The 21,628-nt window shown below is 42.0% G+C and overlaps 2 protein-coding genes across 8 annotated transcripts in view; one reads left to right on the top strand and one right to left on the bottom strand.

Annotated features, from left to right (window-relative positions):
• Positions 1–2,610: 2,610 nt before the first annotated feature.
• Positions 2,611–15,064, bottom strand: NDE1 (nudE neurodevelopment protein 1). 3 transcript variants are annotated; one of them, XM_072120664.1, is made up of 9 exons: positions 14,915–15,064; positions 13,831–13,958; positions 13,591–13,744; positions 10,206–10,354; positions 8,754–8,890; positions 8,271–8,450; positions 8,006–8,109; positions 6,060–6,175; positions 2,611–3,635 (listed from the first exon to the last, which is right to left on the bottom strand). In XM_072120664.1, the coding sequence occupies exons 2-9, from the start codon at positions 13,914–13,916 to the stop codon at positions 3,542–3,544; spliced, it is 1,020 nt and encodes a 339-aa protein (XP_071976765.1). In that variant the 5' UTR covers positions 13,917–13,958; positions 14,915–15,064; the 3' UTR covers positions 2,611–3,541. The 3 variants fall into 3 exon arrangements, with proteins under 3 accessions (XP_071976765.1, XP_071976763.1, XP_071976764.1); XM_072120662.1 differs by having other exon boundaries at positions 6,024–6,175; XM_072120663.1 differs by having other exon boundaries at positions 6,024–6,175; positions 15,010–15,032.
• Positions 14,899–21,628, top strand: part of MARF1 (meiosis regulator and mRNA stability factor 1) — a 31,120-nt gene continuing 24,390 nt past the window's right edge. For 3 of the 5 annotated variants that reach the window (XM_072120657.1, XM_072120660.1, XM_072120659.1), the window contains exons 1-3: positions 15,198–15,607; positions 18,730–18,936; positions 19,946–20,629. In XM_072120657.1, the coding sequence (XP_071976758.1) occupies positions 18,787–18,936; positions 19,946–20,629 (834 nt within the window). In that variant the 5' untranslated portion in view covers positions 15,198–15,607; positions 18,730–18,786. Of the gene's footprint in view, positions 15,171–15,197; positions 15,608–18,729; positions 18,937–19,945; positions 20,630–21,628 lie in introns of those variants that run through there. The other 2 variants (XM_072120658.1, XM_072120661.1) reach the window with 2 other exon arrangements.

The raw sequence follows: 21,628 nt of genomic DNA on the forward strand, positions 1-21,628 counted from the left end.
AGAGGTCCGTTTGTAACTAGGGGTTGTCTGTAAGTCGGGTGTTCTTAAGTAGGGGACCACCTGTATATACTGCAATACAGTAGTATTGCAGTATATAGTATTAGCAATCGGACCCTGCAGGATTAAATTACCCTGGAGGATCTAAGATAATGGTAAAAATTAAAAAAAATAAATAAATAAAATATTATAGTAAAAAAGTTTAAATCAATCCCCTTTCCCTAAAACTGATATAAATATAAATAAACAGTAAAGATCATAAACACTTTAGGTATCATTCCATCCCAAAATGTCCGAATATGGCAAAAAGAAGAATTTTGTTTTTTTGTACAGAAGATTAATTTTTTTTAAATGTATGAATACATTATAAAACCTATACAAATTTGGTATCCCAGTGATCGTACTGAACCAAAGAATAAAATAGACATGTGATTTGGGGCGCTCAGTGAAAGCTGTAAAATCCAAGCCGACAAGAAAATGGCGCAAATGCGTTTCTTCATCATTTTCACTGCATTCTTAATTTTTTTCCCGCTTCCCAGTACACGGCATGGAATAATAAAATACCATCACTATGAAGTGCAATTTTTTACGCCGAAAACAAGCCCAAACAGAGCTCTGTGCATGGAAAAATAAAAAAAAAACATTTGCTTTTTGAAGGTGGGGAGTGAAAAATGAAAATGCAAAAACGAAAAAGGGCCTCATCCCTAAGGTGTTAAAGGAGTATTCCGGAAATATGAATGTCTGATACAAAAACTCATAATGTTATAAATTAATATAACAAAACTCAGTCATTAGTCACAAAATGGGAGTTTAAAGAGTTTGATTTTATGATTCACAAAATTTTATTTTCTCTAAAATAACTTTACCCATCATCAAGATGGCCGCCACTGGAAACTACAACTCCCATGATCCTTTAGTTCTCAGTAACTCCTCCTCCCTCTTATGCTCTGCTCCCAGTGATGATGTAACAGACTGTCCTGCTTGGTTACCATAATAATGATGTGTAACTGCCATCACTGCATATTACCTCACTGAGGTGATGTCACACCACAACACCGGCCATACTGGATGCACTGCAACCAACCCACTACAGACAAACATACTGATGATCACATGATCTGCCCAGGAAGGTGCAGGACATGTGATGTGGACATGTGACCAGCAGCCATCTTCTGTCCAGTGTCTGCTCCACCTGGAGGAAATCAATGGACTGATTAAAGGGCCTGTAGCATTTTAATTCTTCATTACAGTGTATGGACACACATTTCCTGCTAAGGGGAGTAAAAGTTTTAACAACCAATTACATATTAGCTTATATTTTAATAATTAAAGGGATTTTTCCAGGAAAGAAAATTCTCACATCTCAATCCCTTAGTGATATATACACAAAGATCATTTTAACCCCTTACTTTACAATTTTACTCAATTTTATTGCTGTTTTAGCTCCTATCACTCAGTGATGGTCGGTGTAAAATCACAGGGTGTGGGCGGGGACTCTGAAAGCAAACACTTCATGATCCGTCTAGTTCTGTGTGGTGACAATGTGGACAATGTGGGTTTATATGCACTTTCATCTGGCTTCTGCCATTGTACTGTGTGTTCTCTATGCAAATAGACAGCACCAGTCGCACATATGTTTAACATCACTCAATTTCTGCCTTTTTGCGATGTTTTTGCACAGAAAATTCTCAGATACCTCAAACATAAAATTGAGCAAAAACATTAAAAGTGTGTAAGTTTGAGGTAAATCTCCCCACAGTAGGAGCAATGTACCCACATACACCACGTCCTGTGTGGTGTAGTTTTGCGATTAATTTGCGTTCTTTTGAGAATTCTCAGTTGATAAATGTGGTTTGCACACTCCGTGGTGTATTTTTTCCACCATTGCGTGACTTTTTTTTTTTTTTTTTTTAGAGAGGAAATAAAAACTAAAGGCCAGCAAAAATTTGACAATTATACGCCAAGAAACTACATAGTACTAAAGATAAATCTCCCCCATAGAGAGAGATATGAGACAGATCAGAGATGCCCGTTACAATCTCTGTTAGATCTGTGTTATCACAGATATATGCCTGCCTCCCCCTTCCCCCAGATCAATTATCTCCTTGTAATTTGCAGCTTCTCTCTGCTCAGATGTGCTGGCAGGAAGTGATCAGTGTGAACTCTGTGCTAGGACTGCAGGGGGGCGGAGCTACAGGCTCAGAGCAGAAAGACACAAACTCACGGCTGTCACACAAAAAGGCCAAGATGGCGGCCTTGACCCTAAAGTCAGAAGTTACAGGGTCGTGTCTAGGGGCAACTGAAATTGTGTACAGCAGGACTGATAGAGACAGGTTGGAATTATATCTGGGAAATGCTGCATTTTTGTTAATAACAGTAAATTAGAGAATGTGTTATTTTGTTATCCTGAGTACATATAAGAAACTTGTCTTCGTGGGAATATTCCTTTAACATTTGTATATGAATTATGCAGATTCCTGGAATACCCCTTAAAAGAAATTATTAAATTTTAATCAAACCTCTGATCATTGAAGGTGCATTTCCAGGCGGATCCAAACATTACATCAGAGATCATGGGATGAATAACTTAATAACTGGCGGATAATACAGGTATTTAGTGGAAAAAACCCTTTATTACACATAAGGGAAAGAAAGACAATGCAATCTAAAATTATGATGTTGAAAAGTAGCTAGCAGTGCAATTTAGGCATCACAGTGGTGAAACTTTTTAAGAAGTTACGATTAGTGAAAACAAACAACCAAACTAAAAAAGGGCTGTGGTGCCTGTGGGTTCCGGGTGCTCGGCTGCAGCACAAGTCACAGGCATGGACAAGCCCATGTGCCTAGAGTAATATCGAATGAGATTTGGGGTGCATTCACATGTAGCTTTTTTTGGGCGAGTTTTGAAACATGAGTTTTTACAGGAGTTTTGCTTCCCCCCCTTTTTACTGCTAGAAGTGTAAGCAGCCGTTTTTCAATGTTAAAACGCTGCCTATTACACTTCCAGCAATAATGAAAATGCTTTCAAACCAGCCAGACGCTTGTTAACATGTAATTGTTTAAGGACGCCATGTGTGAATGCAACCTTAGGGCCCTGGATACCGTGATGTCCATCTTCTGTTAGAGTCTCAGGAAACAGACCCACCAAAGATCAAACAAACATACTTCACCTATCCCGACAGATATGGAATTTTAGATTTCCCACAAAAACTTGACTTCAATGCACCTTCAAATATTCAATCCAACATCTTCTAGAAGAAAGGTCCCATCATCGTTGTGAACATACTTAAGCCACCACTTGTCACATACTTGATTCCATCTTACCAGATAAACAAATCCATAAGAAAAAAAAAAAAATTAAACCCCATGAAATGAATGTGGAGGGGAGCAAAATTGCAGTGCGTTTCCACCAGAAAGGAGGAGTGAAGAGTCTATAGTGATGGCCGAGAACATCATGAAATCTCATACAAAGGCCGGGTTATTTCTGGTCATGATTAAAATGCCCCTAAAAATCAATAAGTTAAAGTCTATGGTGCTACATTCTCTACAGTATCATCTTGACTATTCCCTGAGGCGAGTGCATGGACTGTACTGGGTGATTCTGGGAGACGGCCCCAAACTCTAGTCGTTTCATGAACCTGGAACACACACAAAAAAAAAAAAAAAAAAAAAAGTCATGAGAACCAAAATCAAAAACTATACATAAGATTTCGACCTTGTGGATTCATCTATTTGCTTCATGCTGGGCGGGATTTGTGGCAGAAAGACGTCGATTACACAGGACCTACTGGTCACATGACCAAGGTCCTGTCGCTATTGCCACTGTAAATCTATTGCAATAATAATTAGCAGGTCTATACGCACATTTTAGGAGGTGGTTTTATTTTAACAACCATTGATTCTCTAAGTCTTTTGAACATTAGATGCATTACAGTGGCTGTGACATCTTGGTACATGTGGGTTTTATTTTGGCACATGAGGTGTTCCCTTACCGACATGTGACATAACAGTAAGTTACAAGTCGGCTGCGGGTGTATGGAGAGGGCTCACGGGCAGAGTAACAGTCGCAATTGGCAATAGTGCCAGCGGGATGTGGGTGCCACCTTAATGGTGTCAGTTTTTGCAAGACCCCAGGCTGTACGATTTCCAGAAATTTGTTACATAGTGCCAGTGGCACAGTGTAGTAAATGAGTAGAAAATCTATTTATACAGCCATATTTTACTATGGCAGTATATAGTAGCATCAGACAACCTATGATTAAGGTAAAAAACAAAAAAAAAAACACACACACATTTAAAACACCCCTCTTTAACTACATGTGAAATAAAAATAAACAGTAAAAGTCAATCATGTTGCTTCTTAAAATGTCAGTCTGCCTGTTAAAGCCAGAGACACACCCTTGTACACCCTTGACAATTGTGAAGCCGTGCTGCCGGCTTCACAATCAGGGGTCTCTGGGTACAAGGGGAGGGTGGAGGGGGACTCATCCACTATGATGAACCAGGGGAACTTCCTGATAGATCCAGGCACTGTGACTATGGTAATCTTCTTATACAAGTTATCCATTGCCTCCTTCCTTCTAATATCCACTTTTATAATTATGCTATTGATCCAGAAGGGCCCTGTGGGTGTTACTAGAGCCCATCTGTGCTGCAATTTCATAGTCTGTTACACCGTCTCCCCCCACCTGTTGTAATCTGAGTGAGTGTGTGTTTGAGTGGGCGTAGTAAGAAGTGCTTCTGCACAGTGTAACAGCTTGTGAAGCCAGATAATGGAAGAGCACTGGTTATGCCCCACAGGACCCTGCTAGCTCATTAGCATAATTGTAAAAGTTGATTTCAGAAGGAAGGAGGCCATGGATAACACATATACGACGATTACCACAGTCACACTGCCTGGATTCATGATTAAGTGTCTCTGTTTTATTGCCTGCAGGAAATTCACCTTTTTAACTTCGAAGTCCAAAAGAAAGTTGCAAATTTGGCAAAACGCGTTCTTAGTATTTTTTTAGGCCAGGAGGAAAATGAGAGTGGATTTTGTGCCTTTTTGAAAAGCTGCATTTTAGAAATCTGTCTAAACATATGGAGTAGTCTGAAGTGAAAAGTAGAGTGCAATTGCTCCCTTTGACAAAAAGTTGCAAATTGCAACCCCCTTTCCCTCAGTGTCCATAGATGATTAACATCTACTTAAAGGGGTTTTACCACAAAAGAAAATTCTCAAATCTCAACCCTGTAGTGAAGTTTACACAAAGATCATTTTACCCCCTTACTTTACAATTTTACTCAGTTTTATTGATGTTTTAGCTCATATTACTCCCTAGGCTGGTCATGCGATCCTCTCTAAGCAGACACCTTATGATCCATCTAGTTCTGTGGGGTGACAATGTGGTTACATTATCAGGGTACAGGTGTATAAACACTTATCTGGCATTGTACTAACACAGAAAAAGATGAGAACAAATGAGAGATGCCCATTACACAGAGGCATGACACACAGAGGCTGAAAGACTTTTACACTGTCAGCTCTGCTACATCTCACAGATATATGCCTGCCTCCCCCTTCACACGGATCATTTATCTGCTTGTAGTTTGCATCTTCTCTCTGCTCAGGATGTGCTGGCAGGAAGTGATCAGTGTAAGCTCAGTGTTGAGGATAGGAGGCGTGGCTACAGGCTAACGGCAGAAAGACAAATCTCAGCTCCATGGCCATCATACAGGAATCCAAGACGGCAGCCCCCCGACCCAAAGTCAGAAATTACAAGGTAGTGTCTAGGGGGAAACTGAAATTGTGTACAGCAGGACTGATAGAGACAGGTTAGACTTATATCTGTGAAATACTGTATTTTGTTAATAACAGTGAATTAGAGAATGTGTTATTTTGTTATCCTGAGTACATATAAGAAATTTGTCTCCGTGGAAATACCCCTTTAAGTGCAGTCTTTGGAACACAATGGGCACACCTCTTATTCTTGTCCACAACAGCCCCCTGATAAGTAACAACCTTTTACATATAGGAGGCCACTTACCCCCTCTCCCCTGGGCCCATAATAGACATGCTGTACCTGTGCTCACTGCCTTCTCTAGTATTGTTCACATGAGCCATCAAAGGTGCCACGGGTCTGTTGGGAGACTGTTCATATATAAAATGCTTACAAGATGCCAGTTTAGACTCCAATGCCTGTGGAGAAAAAAGAAAAACACTCAAGTATTTAGATTGATAAAATTCGGACAAAAAAGGAATAAGTACTTACCCCCAGTGCTCTTTGCAGCTCCTTCCCTCTTGTGGAGCTGCTGGGAGCATCGGAGGAGAGTTTTTCCTATATAACAAGAGGTCGTGTGTGGACGGCTGCGCATTTAATTAGTGAGGGGAGGCTGCATAAATCAGTTGTCACCACTGACAGCTGGGAGAAAGGAACCTGATGAAGGGTCTATAATTCCTATGGTCAATGATTTTTTCCAGCCGTCATGTTTGGGCTGCCCACAGTTCCCATGATGCCTTGTGTTCTCTCATTAAAGAGGACCTTTCCCCATCTCACACATGTGGAGATGAACATACTGGTAAGATACTGAGACTTGTATCTCATAAACTGTGGGGGCTAGAAAGAAAATTCAAAGTGCCCCTGAATCTGTGTAGGAACTCCTACAAAAGGGCATATTCTTCTCCACAAGTGTAAGGTGGTGAAAGGACCACTTTGAGTAATATAAAAGTAAAACCAGCAAAATTGCTACAAGTAAATCAACTCAACAGTTTTAAATACAACATCTATAAAGTGACTAGCCTGGCAGAATGACATGGAGACATGCAATAAGTAGTACAAACAGCAGTGGAACAGTTAGATGAAGTTTATAGTCTGTGCTGTGTGAGCACAAAGGGTTAACATGTTCCTGCTGCAACTCCGGCTGCAGAGGAGTGTAGGCCACAGTTTGGGGTGCAGAGAAAGATTGGGAAAGTTCTGCAGAATCAGAACTTTTGTGTTAGGGATGTCTGTACTCATACAACAACTAATCAGCTACACACAGAGCAGAGTCACGTGACCTCCTCCTCCTCCCTTCAGAGTGAGCAGGGTGCAGCTGCCCTCCCCTTGGTGAAACTAACTCTACTGAATCACAGGAATTATCATAACAGCTAGGAGACCGCTACTGCAGAGCAAGGCTAAACTGACAGATTACCTACTTACAATTTTTTGGCAATCAAGATAATAGGCAAAGCGCAACCCTGATATTTTGCCTAATATCTTAGTGACTCCAAGATTTCCTTAGGGTTGCCTCCACTTTTAGACAAAAGGATCCTAATATATATATATATATATATCTCTCATCTGCCTGTATGACCAATATGTCAGGTATGGATCCCATCCCAACCGAAGCATATTTGGAATCTAGAAACAAGGGAAACACATTTCTAGCATCAGAGATATAAAGAAGTCTCATAGTAATCCAGGGATTTATCTGGATCCAATGAGACCAGAACCCTGACGTTATCACTTCCCCTTGAGAAGCTAGAACTCAAAGGTCCTAGATCTAAGCAAAGGTAGGATGGTTCCTAGAACACTCGCTATGGGTGTGTCTGCACCCAATATGACCAGGGCATCTATTATGTCCATGGTCTTTTGCCTAGGGGAATTTTTTTTATCATCATCAAGAGCAGGTAAGATCAACAACTGCGTATACATGCTACTGGTTTGGCTCCTGACCTGATATAATCCCGTTACAGACCGGGCTTATAGCAAAACAAGAATCTGGTGGCGGTGTACTGTGCCGATAAGGCTCTGTTTCACAGAAGCTAGAGGAAGGAGTCTTTCAGTCGTTCAGGGTTTTGGGCAAGTGTTGTGCCATACTGTAGGTTATGTGGACAGCCCTAACTCACTTCATGCGTCCACCAGAACCCGTGCGTTCAGGGAGTGTCTATCTAAAAATGATAGAGAATTAACCTTGCGTACCATTCCAAGATCCGGAAATGTCACAGTCTAACAAAAATTGCTTCAAATATTAATTTTTAGTTACTTACCCCAACTTTTCGAAGTAAATCCCCCACAATGTTCAAAGCCGATATCCTTGCAGAAGGCGTGAGTGGTGTACCCATTGGCGTGCCACTATAGCCATCATCAGAACCTGGAAGGTACAAAGTAATTTAATGACAATGTTACTTACCAATAAGAACTTAAATGCTGTAACTTAGTTTGCACAGGATTGGAGGATCCCAAAGCCCACCTATTTTCTAAACCCAAGACATCGTAGATGAATGATTATGACTAGTCTATTGGTGTACGTACCCTTTCTGAACTGCACTGGAGAGTGTAGACTAGAAAAGGACCCCCTGTGGCCTACAGGAGTGGACGGTACAGAAATAGAAGCTTGGACAGCTATATCCATGCGTTCACCATCTTGGTTAGCACTTGTGCTACGTTTAAGGATCTCCTGCTTCTGCTGAACAGCCAACTCTTGTCTCAGGTCTGAAAGTCGCAGGAAGAGGAGAAAATGAGGTCATTCAGAATTACATGGATGCAGAAAAAAAATACCCTCATAACTGATCAAAAATGAGTCACATATTTAGTTTATCTACTTTTTGGATTAGAGATGCGATTATCACATATAATCTGTAGACAGAAGAGGCGCCATTTCTGTAAGAAATACTAGACAACTCCTTTAAGAACAACAAATTGTGGAGTCCCTAGAAGTACATGGGCCTAATATTGAGATGTTAGCTGCAGAGCACTATCTGGTCTCCTGTATACACTGGGGGATCATCAGCTTACCTCGGGTTTCATCTTTTAGCCTTTGGATACACTCCAGGTGATTTTCCTTCTCGTCGAGTTCACTTTCAAGGAAAGCATTTCTCTCAATCGCTTGATTTAAACGTTGCTCAAAATCCTCCAAGGAAATGATGGTGGCTCTGCGGAAAGGAGATAATGGAGGCACATGGCCAGGTAAGTGGAAAAGATTCCAGAATAAACCCGCAGAATCAGAAGACGCCAATAAAGAAAGTTGTAGGCCTTTTGAAAGTACATATTTGGCATGGTCACATGCGGCAGGATCCCTATATCCAATTTTAGATTTCTACACAGGTTCTTTTGACTGCTATATTGCTATATACATCCTGTGCAAATAGATGTTGTATACACACACACAAACAGTGTAGTCTTCTGAGCCTTGGCACCTAGAAACTCAACTCTGACATAATAAAGGGGAGAATCTCTCCTTTAATATAATATCGGGATTGTCTTTCAAAATGACATAACAGGAGAAATCTGCTGTTAAATTTGAAGTGAACAATGTGATTTAACAGTGGACATCTCGGATTCAGTTTCACCTACAAACACAATCCTATTATATTACAGGGGAGCCACTGTCTCCATTATCTGCACAGCATGGGATAGAGTATGGTGTATGATAAAACTGGGAAATATGCAAGATATTCCAAGATGTAGACAGTGGCGTTTCAAGGTGGTTGGGTCTCTTCAGTACAGTTTAGGGAATTGGTTTGGCTTAGTGAGAGGCTTTGGGTTAGGGATTAAGTTCTCCTTATGGCGAGTTTTCTTAATTGAGGCTGCCTTGCAAGTGTGTGGAGACTTCTAGCCATTGATGCTCCACTAGAGGGTTCTGGGAAACATCAATGGCCACAGGCTTGCAAGGCGGCCATAATTTGAAAACTCTGAAAAAAAACTCTTACTTCCTGACCCATGTAAAACTGAGAAGACAAGCAGCAAGAACTCTCCAGGGTCCTCTGCTTGCAGCACTACTCCAGACATTCAGGTAGCCTTATAAAGCCCCTGCCGAAATATGCAACACCCAGGGCTTTAGGGATCTGAACTGCTAGCCAAAACCAGGAGGTGAACCTTCCCTTCTATGGGCGATGTCACCAATTTTATAAAGGGCAATATAGGAAGAAGCAAAGGGTCATTACCTTCAAGAACTACCCTCCTGATGCACATAAAACTTTATTGTTCACATTGCCATCTCTCTTGCACCAGGCCTAATGCTCCGGCACTTGCTGACGTCTCACTTATATGATTTTCGTTATTGATCAACAATATTGTAGTTTCAGAAAACGCTTTTACAGACAGCTACATATCACAAGGTTCTAGTGGATTCATACCTAGGTTTTGATTCACAGATGATGCATTTTATGAAGTCTGAAGATTAGAAAAGCCCAGAAAAATACAGCTACAATCCTACTCCACAGTGGTAGTATAGGTTAGACTACTCACCTCTTGGCTCTCTCCAGGTCATCATTAGCCTGCTCCAGTTCCCGGATATATTTCTGTAATTGATCCCGGACGGCTCGGGTTTGCGAAAGTTCATTTTCAAGTGTACAGATCTGTGAGTAACTCGCTGCGTGGTGCTCCTCATACTTGGTCTGACATAAAACAAATTGCAAATCTTCACTATAAGCACAACATATCAGGATTTTGTTGCTTAAGTGACCAGGTTTATTAAAAAAAAAAAAAAAAAAAAAAAAAAAAAAAGACCTGCAAACGTCTTTCCCTCATTATCTCATGTCAAATGAATATAAGGTTCCTTCCAAAGCTTTTCCATAGAAATGGAAAGGGCCAGAGATGTTGTACTTGATCACATGGGCAACCATCCTTCCTCATACACATGTAATGAATGTAAGAGATCCTTTAAGAAATCAGCCGTTCTCCCATCTTCACATAAAGTCATTGTATAGCATATAATGCAAGTTGGATATACAGATTGCAGAAGGATCTGCTGCCTTGAAGGGTGGAGTGGGTTCTACACTGAAGAAATAACTGATAAAAATATTATTTTCATGCATTTTCTCAGACAGTTTGTTTCTGATCAATGGGGGTCTGCAATAGATCATAAGAGCATAGGAAGTCTATAATTAACCTTGTGATGGAGACAGGTTCCTGGAGAAAGACCAGTGTAATAAAAGGATGAGGATTTTTAGAACAACCCTTATTCTTCATGGATTCAAACTTCTCTGCAACCAGAATTAGATGCAGCAGCGCCAGTCTCCACTATGCAACTACTAGGTGCCAGCTGGTGTCACCCTGGATGGATTCACCGCCACACAATACCCCATTGTGAATCCTAGTGACATGTACATCAAGAAAACCAGGAAAACTGCCTATGAAAGCAACAACCTGAGATACTTTAATTAATCAAATTTAAAAATCATCAACAAATAACAGAACTGTCACCTGAATTTTACCCCTTACACCAGTAATACCTGCTGGTAAGTGTAAAAAGTCCTTCCCATATCACCTAAAATTGTCTGCTACTGAGGCACTGTACCAATTACAGCCGTTTTCTGATATGCAAATAAGTAGAGATTAGTCAATGTACCAGAGGGCGGAGCCAACAGACAAAGGCAGAAAAAGTTTGGGGAATGATCTTACTGGTGGTAGAGGAGGCAGATTTAAGAGGAGGCACTTTTCAATAAAGACACAGCAGAGAGGGTGTCAAGTAAATTTTATAGTGCCAGGGGTTGTCCAGGTTTATACATTTTCCAGGCCCCAGGTGGTGTAAAACAATCAAGAACCCACTTAATAATAAATCTTTTTTTAGTGACAGCAAATTCCACAGCACTTTACAGATCATGGGGGACATATAAAGATAATTAAGATAGTTTGATTACTCAATAGCAAACCCTACTTGCACATGTAGCATCAGGATTGTAGAGGAGAGTGTTTAGTAAGTGGAAGACAGATTAGAAACCTACCACCAAAGATTACCTATTAAGGTAGATCCGGTGGCAGGTTCCTCTAATGCAGCGATGGCGAACCTTTTAGAGACCGAGTGCACAAAATGAAAACCAGACCCACTTATTTATTGCAAAGTGCCAACACGGCAATTCTAGCATTAAATTATTGAAATCTTCTTGCTCCGTGCTATACCACAGCCTTCAAGGGTCCTGAGGACACCAATATCGTTGACAGAAGGTGGGAAAATTCAGATTGCCATTGGAGCTTCCCTGAACATGAAAAATTGTGGGGCCAAGAGCAGGAGCTTCAATGGCTCCTATGATAATCTGACCATGTCCTCACCTTCTCTTCCTGCAGTCTCTGATAGACCATGATGCTTCACGTTTTGGGCTACTTGGGCCTGCAGGAGGATCCCTCAAGTCCTGTCTGGTGAATTCTGTGCTGGGGCAACAGCCTGAGTGCCCACTGAGAAGGCTTAGAGTGCCATCTCTGGCACCCGTGCCATAGGTTCGCCACCACTGCTCCAATTCTTCCGTGGCCCATAACTTTTATAAATTTTAATTTCCCCAATATTCAAAGAGGCTACTGGGGCGTGGAGTAGCCGGAGCTGAGGCTACATGGCGCGGCTACTCCTTGCCCTAATAACCTTTTGCGTTCCGCCTACCGATGCATCTTCGGCGTGCAGCATCCAGGAGCGCTCGTCTGCGAAGCTGGATTCTGCGCATAACGAAGGTCTTCGGCTGTGCAGTCTCAACTCTGAAGCCAGAGCTACTGCGCATGCGCAGAACCCAGCTTCACAGACATAGCTGCACGCTGAAGATGCATTGGTAAGCGGAACACAAGAGGCTAATGGCGTGTGGAGAAGCCTTAAAACGGCTATACTACTATACATTAGAAGAACCTGCCACCGGATCTACCTTAATAGGTAGATCAACGGTGGTAGGTTTCCTTTAATTGTATTTTCAGCACAATCCCAAGACAGTGGGCCCTAGCCATGAGTTACGATACAAATGGAGCTGCCTTGATCTCTAGATCATGGCACCTCCCATCATCACCACCCTCTGTTTGTAAATAGAGGTCCATTGGGAGTTTTGCTTTTACCACTACAGCATTGGACTACCCCTTTAAGGGAAACCAGTTTCCCTCACATCCCCATAAAATCAATGCTGTTCTCTTACCTTGCATAAGGCTGCAAGTCAGAGGGGACGTGGCCTCCTCATACAAGTCAAGGCGCTACCCATCAAGTCACATGGTGATTTTACCAAAGGGCCTTTACCCCTTAACATCAGCAAAGTGGAATCTACCCCTTGTAAGCATCTGATCACATGAGATGGTGTCAATATAATTATTAATATTATGGAGATCATCAATAATAATAATTATTTATAAAGCGCACACAGACTACGAAGTGCTACACACAGCTTGCCAAATCAGTCCCTGTCCCCATGGGGCTCACAATCTAATCTAATCTAACCTACCAGTACGTTTTTGGAGTGTGGAAGGAAGCCGGAGGACCTGGAGGAAACCCGCACAAACACGGAGAGAACATTGTGGCTCCCAGCATAAACAGCATTTTCTACCCCTAATAAGTAAATAGTGGTGTGTATGTCTGTAGTTAAATATTGGCAGAAGGTTCCAAAGTACTAGTTCTATACAGCAACATGCCCAGCAGTGGGACCTATCAATCAGGAACAAGGAGGCAATGCAATATTATATGCAGGACTCCATTAATATCATTGTACTCACTTCAGACAAGTTAAAAAAAATCAGTTTGTAAACTTTTATGTAACATGGCAGCCATGGAAAGGAACCATTTAAGTATAAGGCCAATGCTTTTTAAACATTTTTTAACTATTAATTTTGGGAGGGTTAATTTAAACAGCAAGTTCCCTTTTCTTATTTGTAGGTGTTGTTCTGGTCTTACCCGGAAGGATTCAAGCTCCATGCGTAATCTGTTGTTCTGGTTTAGGAGGTCTCTGTTCCTGCTCTCAGTCTGATGAAGTTGCGCTTCCAGCTCAGCCTCATATTCTCGACTTGCCACTTGAAATTCATTTAGTTCTTCCTGAGCTTCCAGTGAACTGAAACAAAAGATTCAGAGTGTTCAAGGTCTTCATATTGTACCCGATTCCTGCATGTCACACTGTATACTGGGTCAGTTACCTACCAAGTCTTATATTTTGCTGCTAGGTCTTTCCAATAATCCTTTTCTTCTTCCAGAGAATTGAAGGAGTCTCGTTCTAAATCATCCATGGTGGCGTCACGTTAGAACATAATACAGGAGCACTGGAAAACCTGGAATAAAATGAAAGAACATTTTATGAAACCCCTTTATATTTAAAGTGGTTTTCCCATAAAACAAAGTTCACAAATTATAGCCACCCCTACACTGATGTTTACACAATAGAAATAACTTAACCCCTTACTGGGTGGGGACTCTCTAAGCATACACTTCACGAGTCATCTGTGCTATGAGATGCTGTGTGCTGACAATGTGCTTATATTATCAGGGTACAGGGTTTATCTACACTTTCATTTACCTTCTGAACATTTGCTAGTATCGGACACAGAAAAAGAGAGAGATGAGACCGATGAGAGTCATGAGATGATGAGATCCATGAGATCCATGAGATGGATATAAAATGCAATGACACACTGTCAGCTCTGCTATACCACACACAGAGGGCTTTCCCCCTGGATAAAGACCTTATCTGTAGCTTGTAGAGCAAGTCTCTGCAGGATGCTTGCTGGCAGGGAATGCCCATGTCTTGGCTGGTCTCGTTAAGGAGGTTAGAGCTGGATGCAGAAATCACTGCAATGTGCAGATAGGAGAGGCTATTTATGAGAAGAATCCGCCCTGCCCAACCATAGTTAAAAGACTTTGGTAGTTCTGGGATCCAAGGTAAATTGTGTACCCCAGGACTGATAGAGACAGGTTGGAATTATATCTGTTTGTTAATAGAGAAGGTGTTATCTTGTTATCCTGAGTATATGTAAGAATCTAGTCATTGTGGGAATGCCCCTTTAACCCTTTCAGTTACACTCCTAGGTGCCCGTCCTGATGCCCCTTTTGGGGCAGTTTCACTATTTTCACACCGCTTTTAGGAGTAACCCCACTAGGTGTCTGCTGTGCATAGATCTCTAAAAACCGGGAGGTTGAAGCCAGTGCAACCTCTCGCACTGCAGCAGTTGTCCCGGCATGCACCGGGGGAGTAGCAGTGACCGGGTCGTTTGCTCCTCCGCTATCTTACCCGTTACTCGGCCTGCACACTATAAACCCCCGCAGACTCCGGCTCTCTCACAGCGCTCCGAACACCCCGAGTGAAAAACTCAAACTTCCCCGCACCGTTATTGGTTAACGCAGCGCTCCCGCGTGACACCGGCCAGCCAATAAGACACGTCTAAGGGCGGAACTGCGCTTTAAAAAAAACAAATCGCCTTTTGTTTTTGTAGCAACTTTATTGAAATGTGAACAATAGAAACAGTTGGGGAAAATAACGTTTGGAGGTAACCTTCCCTGTTATGGAAAATAGACAACGTTTTTAGTGCCGGATAAATCCCAGGTGCCTTTTTTTGTGTTATGGAATTTAGTCACAAGAAATGTCCAGTGAACAAAGGAGATAAATGAGCGTGTCAGTAAGACTTGTGTGCACGCAGACATGTACTTAATATGATGAACAATAAAGTTTATTTCTTAAAACGAGCAAAGAAAAAACAACAACAACAACTGCTGTGTGTAGAGAAACAAACAGTCGCGCCCGGGCACGCCCCCTTCTTATGCGCAGACATGGTCCGGCGGAGGGGGCGGGGCGTGACGTCACCGGGGCGTTCTGCGTAAATGAAGAAAGCAGTGACGGCCGCGGTGGAGCGGAAGTGTGCGGGGAGACGACACAAAGGAGGAGGATGTGAGTGGGGGGCCGTGCTGACAGAGAACAGGGGGCCAGGTGAGTGCTGGGGCTCCGGGTGTATGACTGCGTAGTGAGCGGAAGCACATCCTCTGTATGGTGGTAGGGGGCGCCCTCCTCTCATTAAACTCAATCACCTCGCACCTGTTGTGGGATAGAGCCACGACCTTGTGCCCCTGTGTTTGTGTTTTTGGCAGTGTTCATACCTTGCGTTTTGAGACTTGAATCATGTTTTTAGTCGTGAATGCTTGCATTTGCGATGAGCTCTGTATGTTTTTCTTGTTAACAATGTAAAACATTTTGTTACTTGTTTCTAAACACAAGTGGTAAGGCCTAGATACTCTGCATTCAGGAGAGGTGTTTTCAATTGATTATTGTACAATATCCCAACCAGAACCATTCTCTGGCCCAGTTCACACCTCCATCTATGCAGGATTTGGTTTGGTGTATAACAGACACTAAAAACCATACGATTCCCAGTTATATATGTTTCCACAACTAAAAGAAAGTTATTAAAACCTGCTGAATGTTGGTGTGTATTCAGACACTGAGAAGAGGGCTTGTTTACCTATGTACACATGCAGCAAAACCCCTGCATGGAAGGTGCTAGAAGTCTGAAATGTTGTGTGAACCTTCGCTTGCATTGATTTGGTAGTTCCAGGGGGACAAGGTGAAATTGGAGTTGACTGTCAAAGCAGGAAAGCCTCTGGTTATTCAGTCCTAAAATATTAATAGAACACATTCAGGACCTGGACCAGGACCTTGATGTGGAGCGATTAATGTCCCACACCTTCTGTGATATACACATAATACAATATAAAGTGGATTTCATTGACTGTATTACTGGTGGCCTAACTTTAGTATGACCTATCAATTGTGATTCCGGCTAATAGAAGACGCTGCCTCCTCTTGGACGAGTAACAACCTGTTCTTGTGGTCATTTTCCATATCAATAGGTCTGAGCTCCAATACCAGGTGCGACCACCATGCAATGTAATACACAGTGATGGGTGAGGGATTCAGATGTCTGATCCCTGCCAATTTGGTTCTGATAACCTTTCCTGCGAATAAGATTTCAGTATCTAGAATTCAGAAACCTGTTCAGCTAATGTTGTGTAAAGAAGAACTAAAAACACTGTTTGTAGATTGTTGGATCTGAACAGTTTTTAGAAGGGGGTTTTCCAAATCTCCTAGCGGCTTGGGGTTGAATCTCCTGACTAACATAAGTCTATGAAGTGATGGAATTATCCACAAAAGCTGGATAAAAAAGCCTGTTGCCCACGATTAAGTTTGTTCTGGCAAACTCAATCTGGACACCATTTACTGGACTGAAAGAAGATTGACTCCACGATCGCCTGGTTTGGCCACCTGTAGACACAGAACTAAACACTTGAACCAGTGTGTATGTGACCTTGGGCTAAGTTCAAAAACACATTTCAGGGCAAGCAGAAGGCAGTGTTTCGGAGAGTACGAGGGATGAACTTGCGCCCAGATATATGTCCCCACTAACGGTCGTGTGAATGCAGCCTAAATTTAACTTGTAAACCTGTTGGTTGTGATACAAGATATTCTGCAGGAAGGAGATGGTACTTCCTCTTTCTATCTTCTTACAGTATTTGTAATGTGTCAGGGACTTGTTATGGCATGTTACTCCTCTCCACCTAATCCTATAGACCTGAAGACTATTGAGCTGACAGTACCATAAGAGTATGTTATAGGCTGTGTCATGGTTGTGATGCCTTGAAGAGAGGTATATTAAGAAAAGTAGTCATGACGTCCTCTTAAAACTTGACTGTCAGCTCCATAGAGATTAATGGAGCAAGAGCGGTCATGCACGGCTGTCTGCTCCATTAGTCTTGGGAGCATTGAGGGGTCAATAGGACCCCTCATCTAACAATCTGCAGGGGGTCTCGGCACTAAAACCCTCAATGCGGATAGGGCCTAAAATACCTTTAAAGGGGTATTCTCAATCACATTTAATGTAATTCTTCTGAAACGTTTAAACCTTTCTTCAATTGCATGTTGATTATTTTAAATTACTGGTGTGAAGACAATTTCCCACAAATGTGGTCATGTTGTCCCTTACAACAAGATCAGTGACTTTGGATGCAACCACCCTTGTAGTGGTGACCACACATGTGCGATTGACACACTTGACCACCTGGATTCAGTGTTTATTAGTAAAGGCAGATGGTGGTTCATTCCGGACATTTCATATGCAAAAAATATTTCTTTGTGCAATAACTCCAGTGGTGATCATACAAAGGTATGACCAGTTATTTGATTTCAATTACAGTTTCTTTTAATTTTTTTAAATAGAACATCCAATTGTAGAAATGTGTAAATATAATGTAAGGACGTTCCCTCTGCCGGACGAACTGTAATAGTTAATACAATTCCGGCGAGGCTGTTTGGCCGGCAGAGGGAACATTCTTGCCTTATGTTTCTATGTAATGTAGCTTCTCCAATCCTGTGCTCTATGTGCAGCCCATGGGATCGTGCCACCATACGGCACATTTACACCGTCTGCACACGGCAAGCTCTCGAGGCATGTCCTAAGATTGAGGGTGAAATCACACAATGCGTTGCATCACATTTTTACTGCGTTTTTGACGCATTCCAAAGGCTTCAGCCTTGATCACATGCTAAGGTCACATTGCATTTCCATTGCATTTGCTAAAACACAATGTAACCTCAGCATGTGCTTACAATTCAAGCCTTTGGAATGCGTCAAAAACGTGAGAACGCGGCCTGAAGGGGTATTTGCATAAACAAATCCACACCAGACTATGGTTTTTGAGTTTATTTTTAGCCCAGCTGTATAGAAATGAGTGGCGCTTGTTTGCAACACAGTGAAGTACCGATAATCAGAGATGAATTTGTATAAAAGCAGCCATGTTTATTGCAAACCCTGGACATGATGAAACATGGATGAAATACTGTATGCAAATGAGCCAGAGGGGCTCCATTAAAACCTGGACCCATTTGCATACAGTCCTTAATTCTGGAGGTGAGTGCCCTTTAAGGCTTCCAAATAACTTTATTGCATTTCGTGCGTGATATGTGCCGGCATCTTGTAATCTCTCCATTATTATAACTTTATTTTTTGTTCAACATTGCCTTTTTAGTAACATTATGTATGTTTCTGTGCTCTGTTTCAGAGGGAAGAATGAAAGGAAGGTGGCCCCATAGGATGCTGAAGTGCTGCAAGTGGCTGTATGATGGAAGGGAATGAGAAGGTGAACCTTTGTAGCAAGTCTGCTGGATGGCTTCAGAGGCAGGATAAGGATGCTGAGCCCTGGTTATGGAAACTCTCAAATTGCTTCTCAGCTGTTGATCAGGCGTTACCTGCTGCTGGAGAGACACCGGTAAGATAATGCCTCTGGATCGCACAGATATAGATACTAGGAGCAGTATACTTTCCACAATGTGCTATTCATGGGGGAGGCTAGGGTATTTCACCAGCTTATTTCTGTGAAACCTTAGAAGTCCTGCAGTATAAATAAATGTCCTGGTTATACTACAGTCATTGTCTGCCTGGTTATGCACTGATCGACCCAAATCGTGCTTGTTCAGTTTGGCCGTGTGTGTGTTGATAATGTATAGAGGGGAGTAAGCTGTTGCCTTGCATCTGATGACCCCTTATCTATTTTGAGAATGTGTGGTCACATATCCAGTTTAATGCCTGCGTTTAAAAAAACGCATTGCAGCACATCCGTTTAATTAGGCAAATCTCTCTCCAGCTGTTGCATTTTAAACGCGATGTGTGACTGCACCCTAAAGATCTTCCTCTGGCACCATAAAGAGTAGATGGCTATGTTGTCTTGCTAAATTTGGTGTCTATAGGTCATTGAAGGTGAACCTTTTTAAAGGCCAAGTGCCCAAACTACAGGCACAAACCACTTTGACCGTGCCCATGCAGCAATTTAATAAGCAACTTGCTCCCTGCACTGCCACAGCTTTCAATTGTAGTGTTGAAAGCGGGAGGGGAAATTTTAATTATCGTTGTAGCTTCCCTCCAGGGTCCACCTAAAACATAAAGAATGGCAGGGCAGGAGCTCCAATGATGATCTACCCTGTCCATTCCTCTGCAGGAGTAGTTAAAATAAAGCTGAACTCCGCACATCATGGGTGTCCTGGGACTGCAAAAGGAGACCTTGAGTGACTTGATCTATTTGGCAAACTCTGTTCAGGGTGATGGACAAATTTCCCACAGAGATTGCTCTGAATGCCACCTTTGTCCTCTGTGCCATAATATCATCAACACTGCTGTAGGCTATAGATCAGACTCTTCTGATCGTCACATATTGTTTTTGAAATTGTGCATATGAAATTTTGGTATATAATAACAACAATCCATTTCTTCTTTACTTTCAGAAAGACCGCATGGCGAGCAGTAGACCTACCGTGGAACTGAAGGATATACCCCCACCTCCCCCACCCCCAACCTCACACCTCCAACCTCGCACAGCCAGCTTCCCACTCTCCCAAATCAAACCTCCTACCATAAAGCCAATCCATCTTCAAACTGGATCCAAAGTAAGCTGTTGTGCACTTTGTTCTAATGGCACCTCTTGCACCTCAGATATTCGTTTCAATGGGAGTGGTTTTATGCAACCCAAACCTATGCTGGACAAAAATATTTCTGGCACAGTAACCTGCCAGGTAGCACCAGGTCTACCCTTACCTCCTGAAAGTCCTTACAAAAAAGTGACTCCATCAGTTCCATGCGGCAGCTACACTGCCAGCTGCTCAAATGTGTGTATGGAAAAGCGTCTGTCTCCCTGTCACCTTCACCCTTCGCACTCGGTGCCCTGTTGTACGAATGTTCATTTAAACCAGTTTCACGGTGACCTCCACAAATTTCAGCTTCCTGCCTTTGGGACTTCTCCAGGATACTACCCTTACACTGACTTTACTAATGGGCCAGCACTTCATCTAAAAGAGCATCTTGCACAGTCTGATCTGTTATCACACTATTGCACCAGTTCTCTCCATCTGAATACTGCACCTTCTGTATTTCTCAAAGGCTCTTCCTTCTGTGATTTATTCCGGGAAAAGGTTAGTTTAATTAAGTTATTGTCTATTTGTAATGGGTCTGTCAATAGCTTCCTATGAATTTTATAGGATAGTTCTGTTTTTTATTTCTTTTTTAAAAAGAATAGGGGAGTATCTTGCCTTATTGAAAAATGTTTTGGGCACAAGGACTTGTGTGTTATGTGCATAAAACTTGTATGCAGTAATTTCAGTGCTAGGCTGTGTCTACAGGGTTGTAATCACTTGCATGACTTGTAACCAACTGTTCTCACTTGGCTACAAGTTATGTGCGGTTTTCAACACCCATTAGACTTGTAATTCAATTAATGCCCCTATAACCACTTAAATGACATCTGCCACCTGGATGAGGATTGTAAACCAACATACTGGTATGTGCCAAAAGGTGAACTTGAGGCTTTATTTAGAAATGGATTAAAAGCATGGCAGTGCAAAGGTATTACGCGTTTTGAGCGAACGTGTGCTCTTAGTCATGGCATAGTAGCAATGCATCAAAATGAAACTTTAAAAGAAACATCTACCAATTGTCTGCGGGGGGGCATGTATGTGTCATGTGGCTCAACACATCACCAAGAGACGTCCCCTAGGAATCTACGGGGGGGGGGGGGGGGGGGGGGGTTGTATTTCATGTCATTGGATGCATCTTAAGGGGGAGTGTGAACCACAAGAAATTGTAAAACAATATATTACCTCCCCGTATAAAGATGTAAAGCTTCATCTACATTGATACAGGTGAGTTACCAGGTTACAAACAGAATTCAAACATATGGCAATGTATAGACTAGTTTTTAGCAAGTCTAGTTTTTCCAAGTGGAAGAAGAAAGATGCGATATATTAAAATAAATATGACTTGGCAATAAGATATGTTAAAAATGTACTGTTGGTATGGTATAACTGTATTCCTTGCGTATAAAAAATAATTAATAATATGTGAGATCTGTTCTCAAATTCAGACCTGCAGGCGACCGTGTGCCTAACCGGGAGATACAAAGAGCTTCTCTCTGC

Source organism: Engystomops pustulosus, chromosome 8, assembly GCF_040894005.1.
Source record: "Engystomops pustulosus chromosome 8, aEngPut4.maternal, whole genome shotgun sequence".
NCBI classification, from domain to species: domain Eukaryota; kingdom Metazoa; phylum Chordata; class Amphibia; order Anura; family Leptodactylidae; genus Engystomops; species Engystomops pustulosus.

Bases quoted from the DNA above. Each gene is read 5' to 3' on its own strand.
- NDE1 (XM_072120662.1), bottom strand. From the start codon at position 13,916: ATGGATGATTTAGAACGAGACTCCTTCAATTCTCTGGAAGAAGAAAAG. The intron at 13,745-13,830 runs GTAGGTAACTGA...CTTTTGTTTCAG, and splicing joins GCAGCAAAATATAAGACTTG to TTCACTGGAAGCTCAGGAAG. The intron at 8,110-8,270 runs GTACGTACACCA...TGTACCTTCCAG, and splicing joins TCCAGTGCAGTTCAGAAAGG to GTTCTGATGATGGCTATAGT.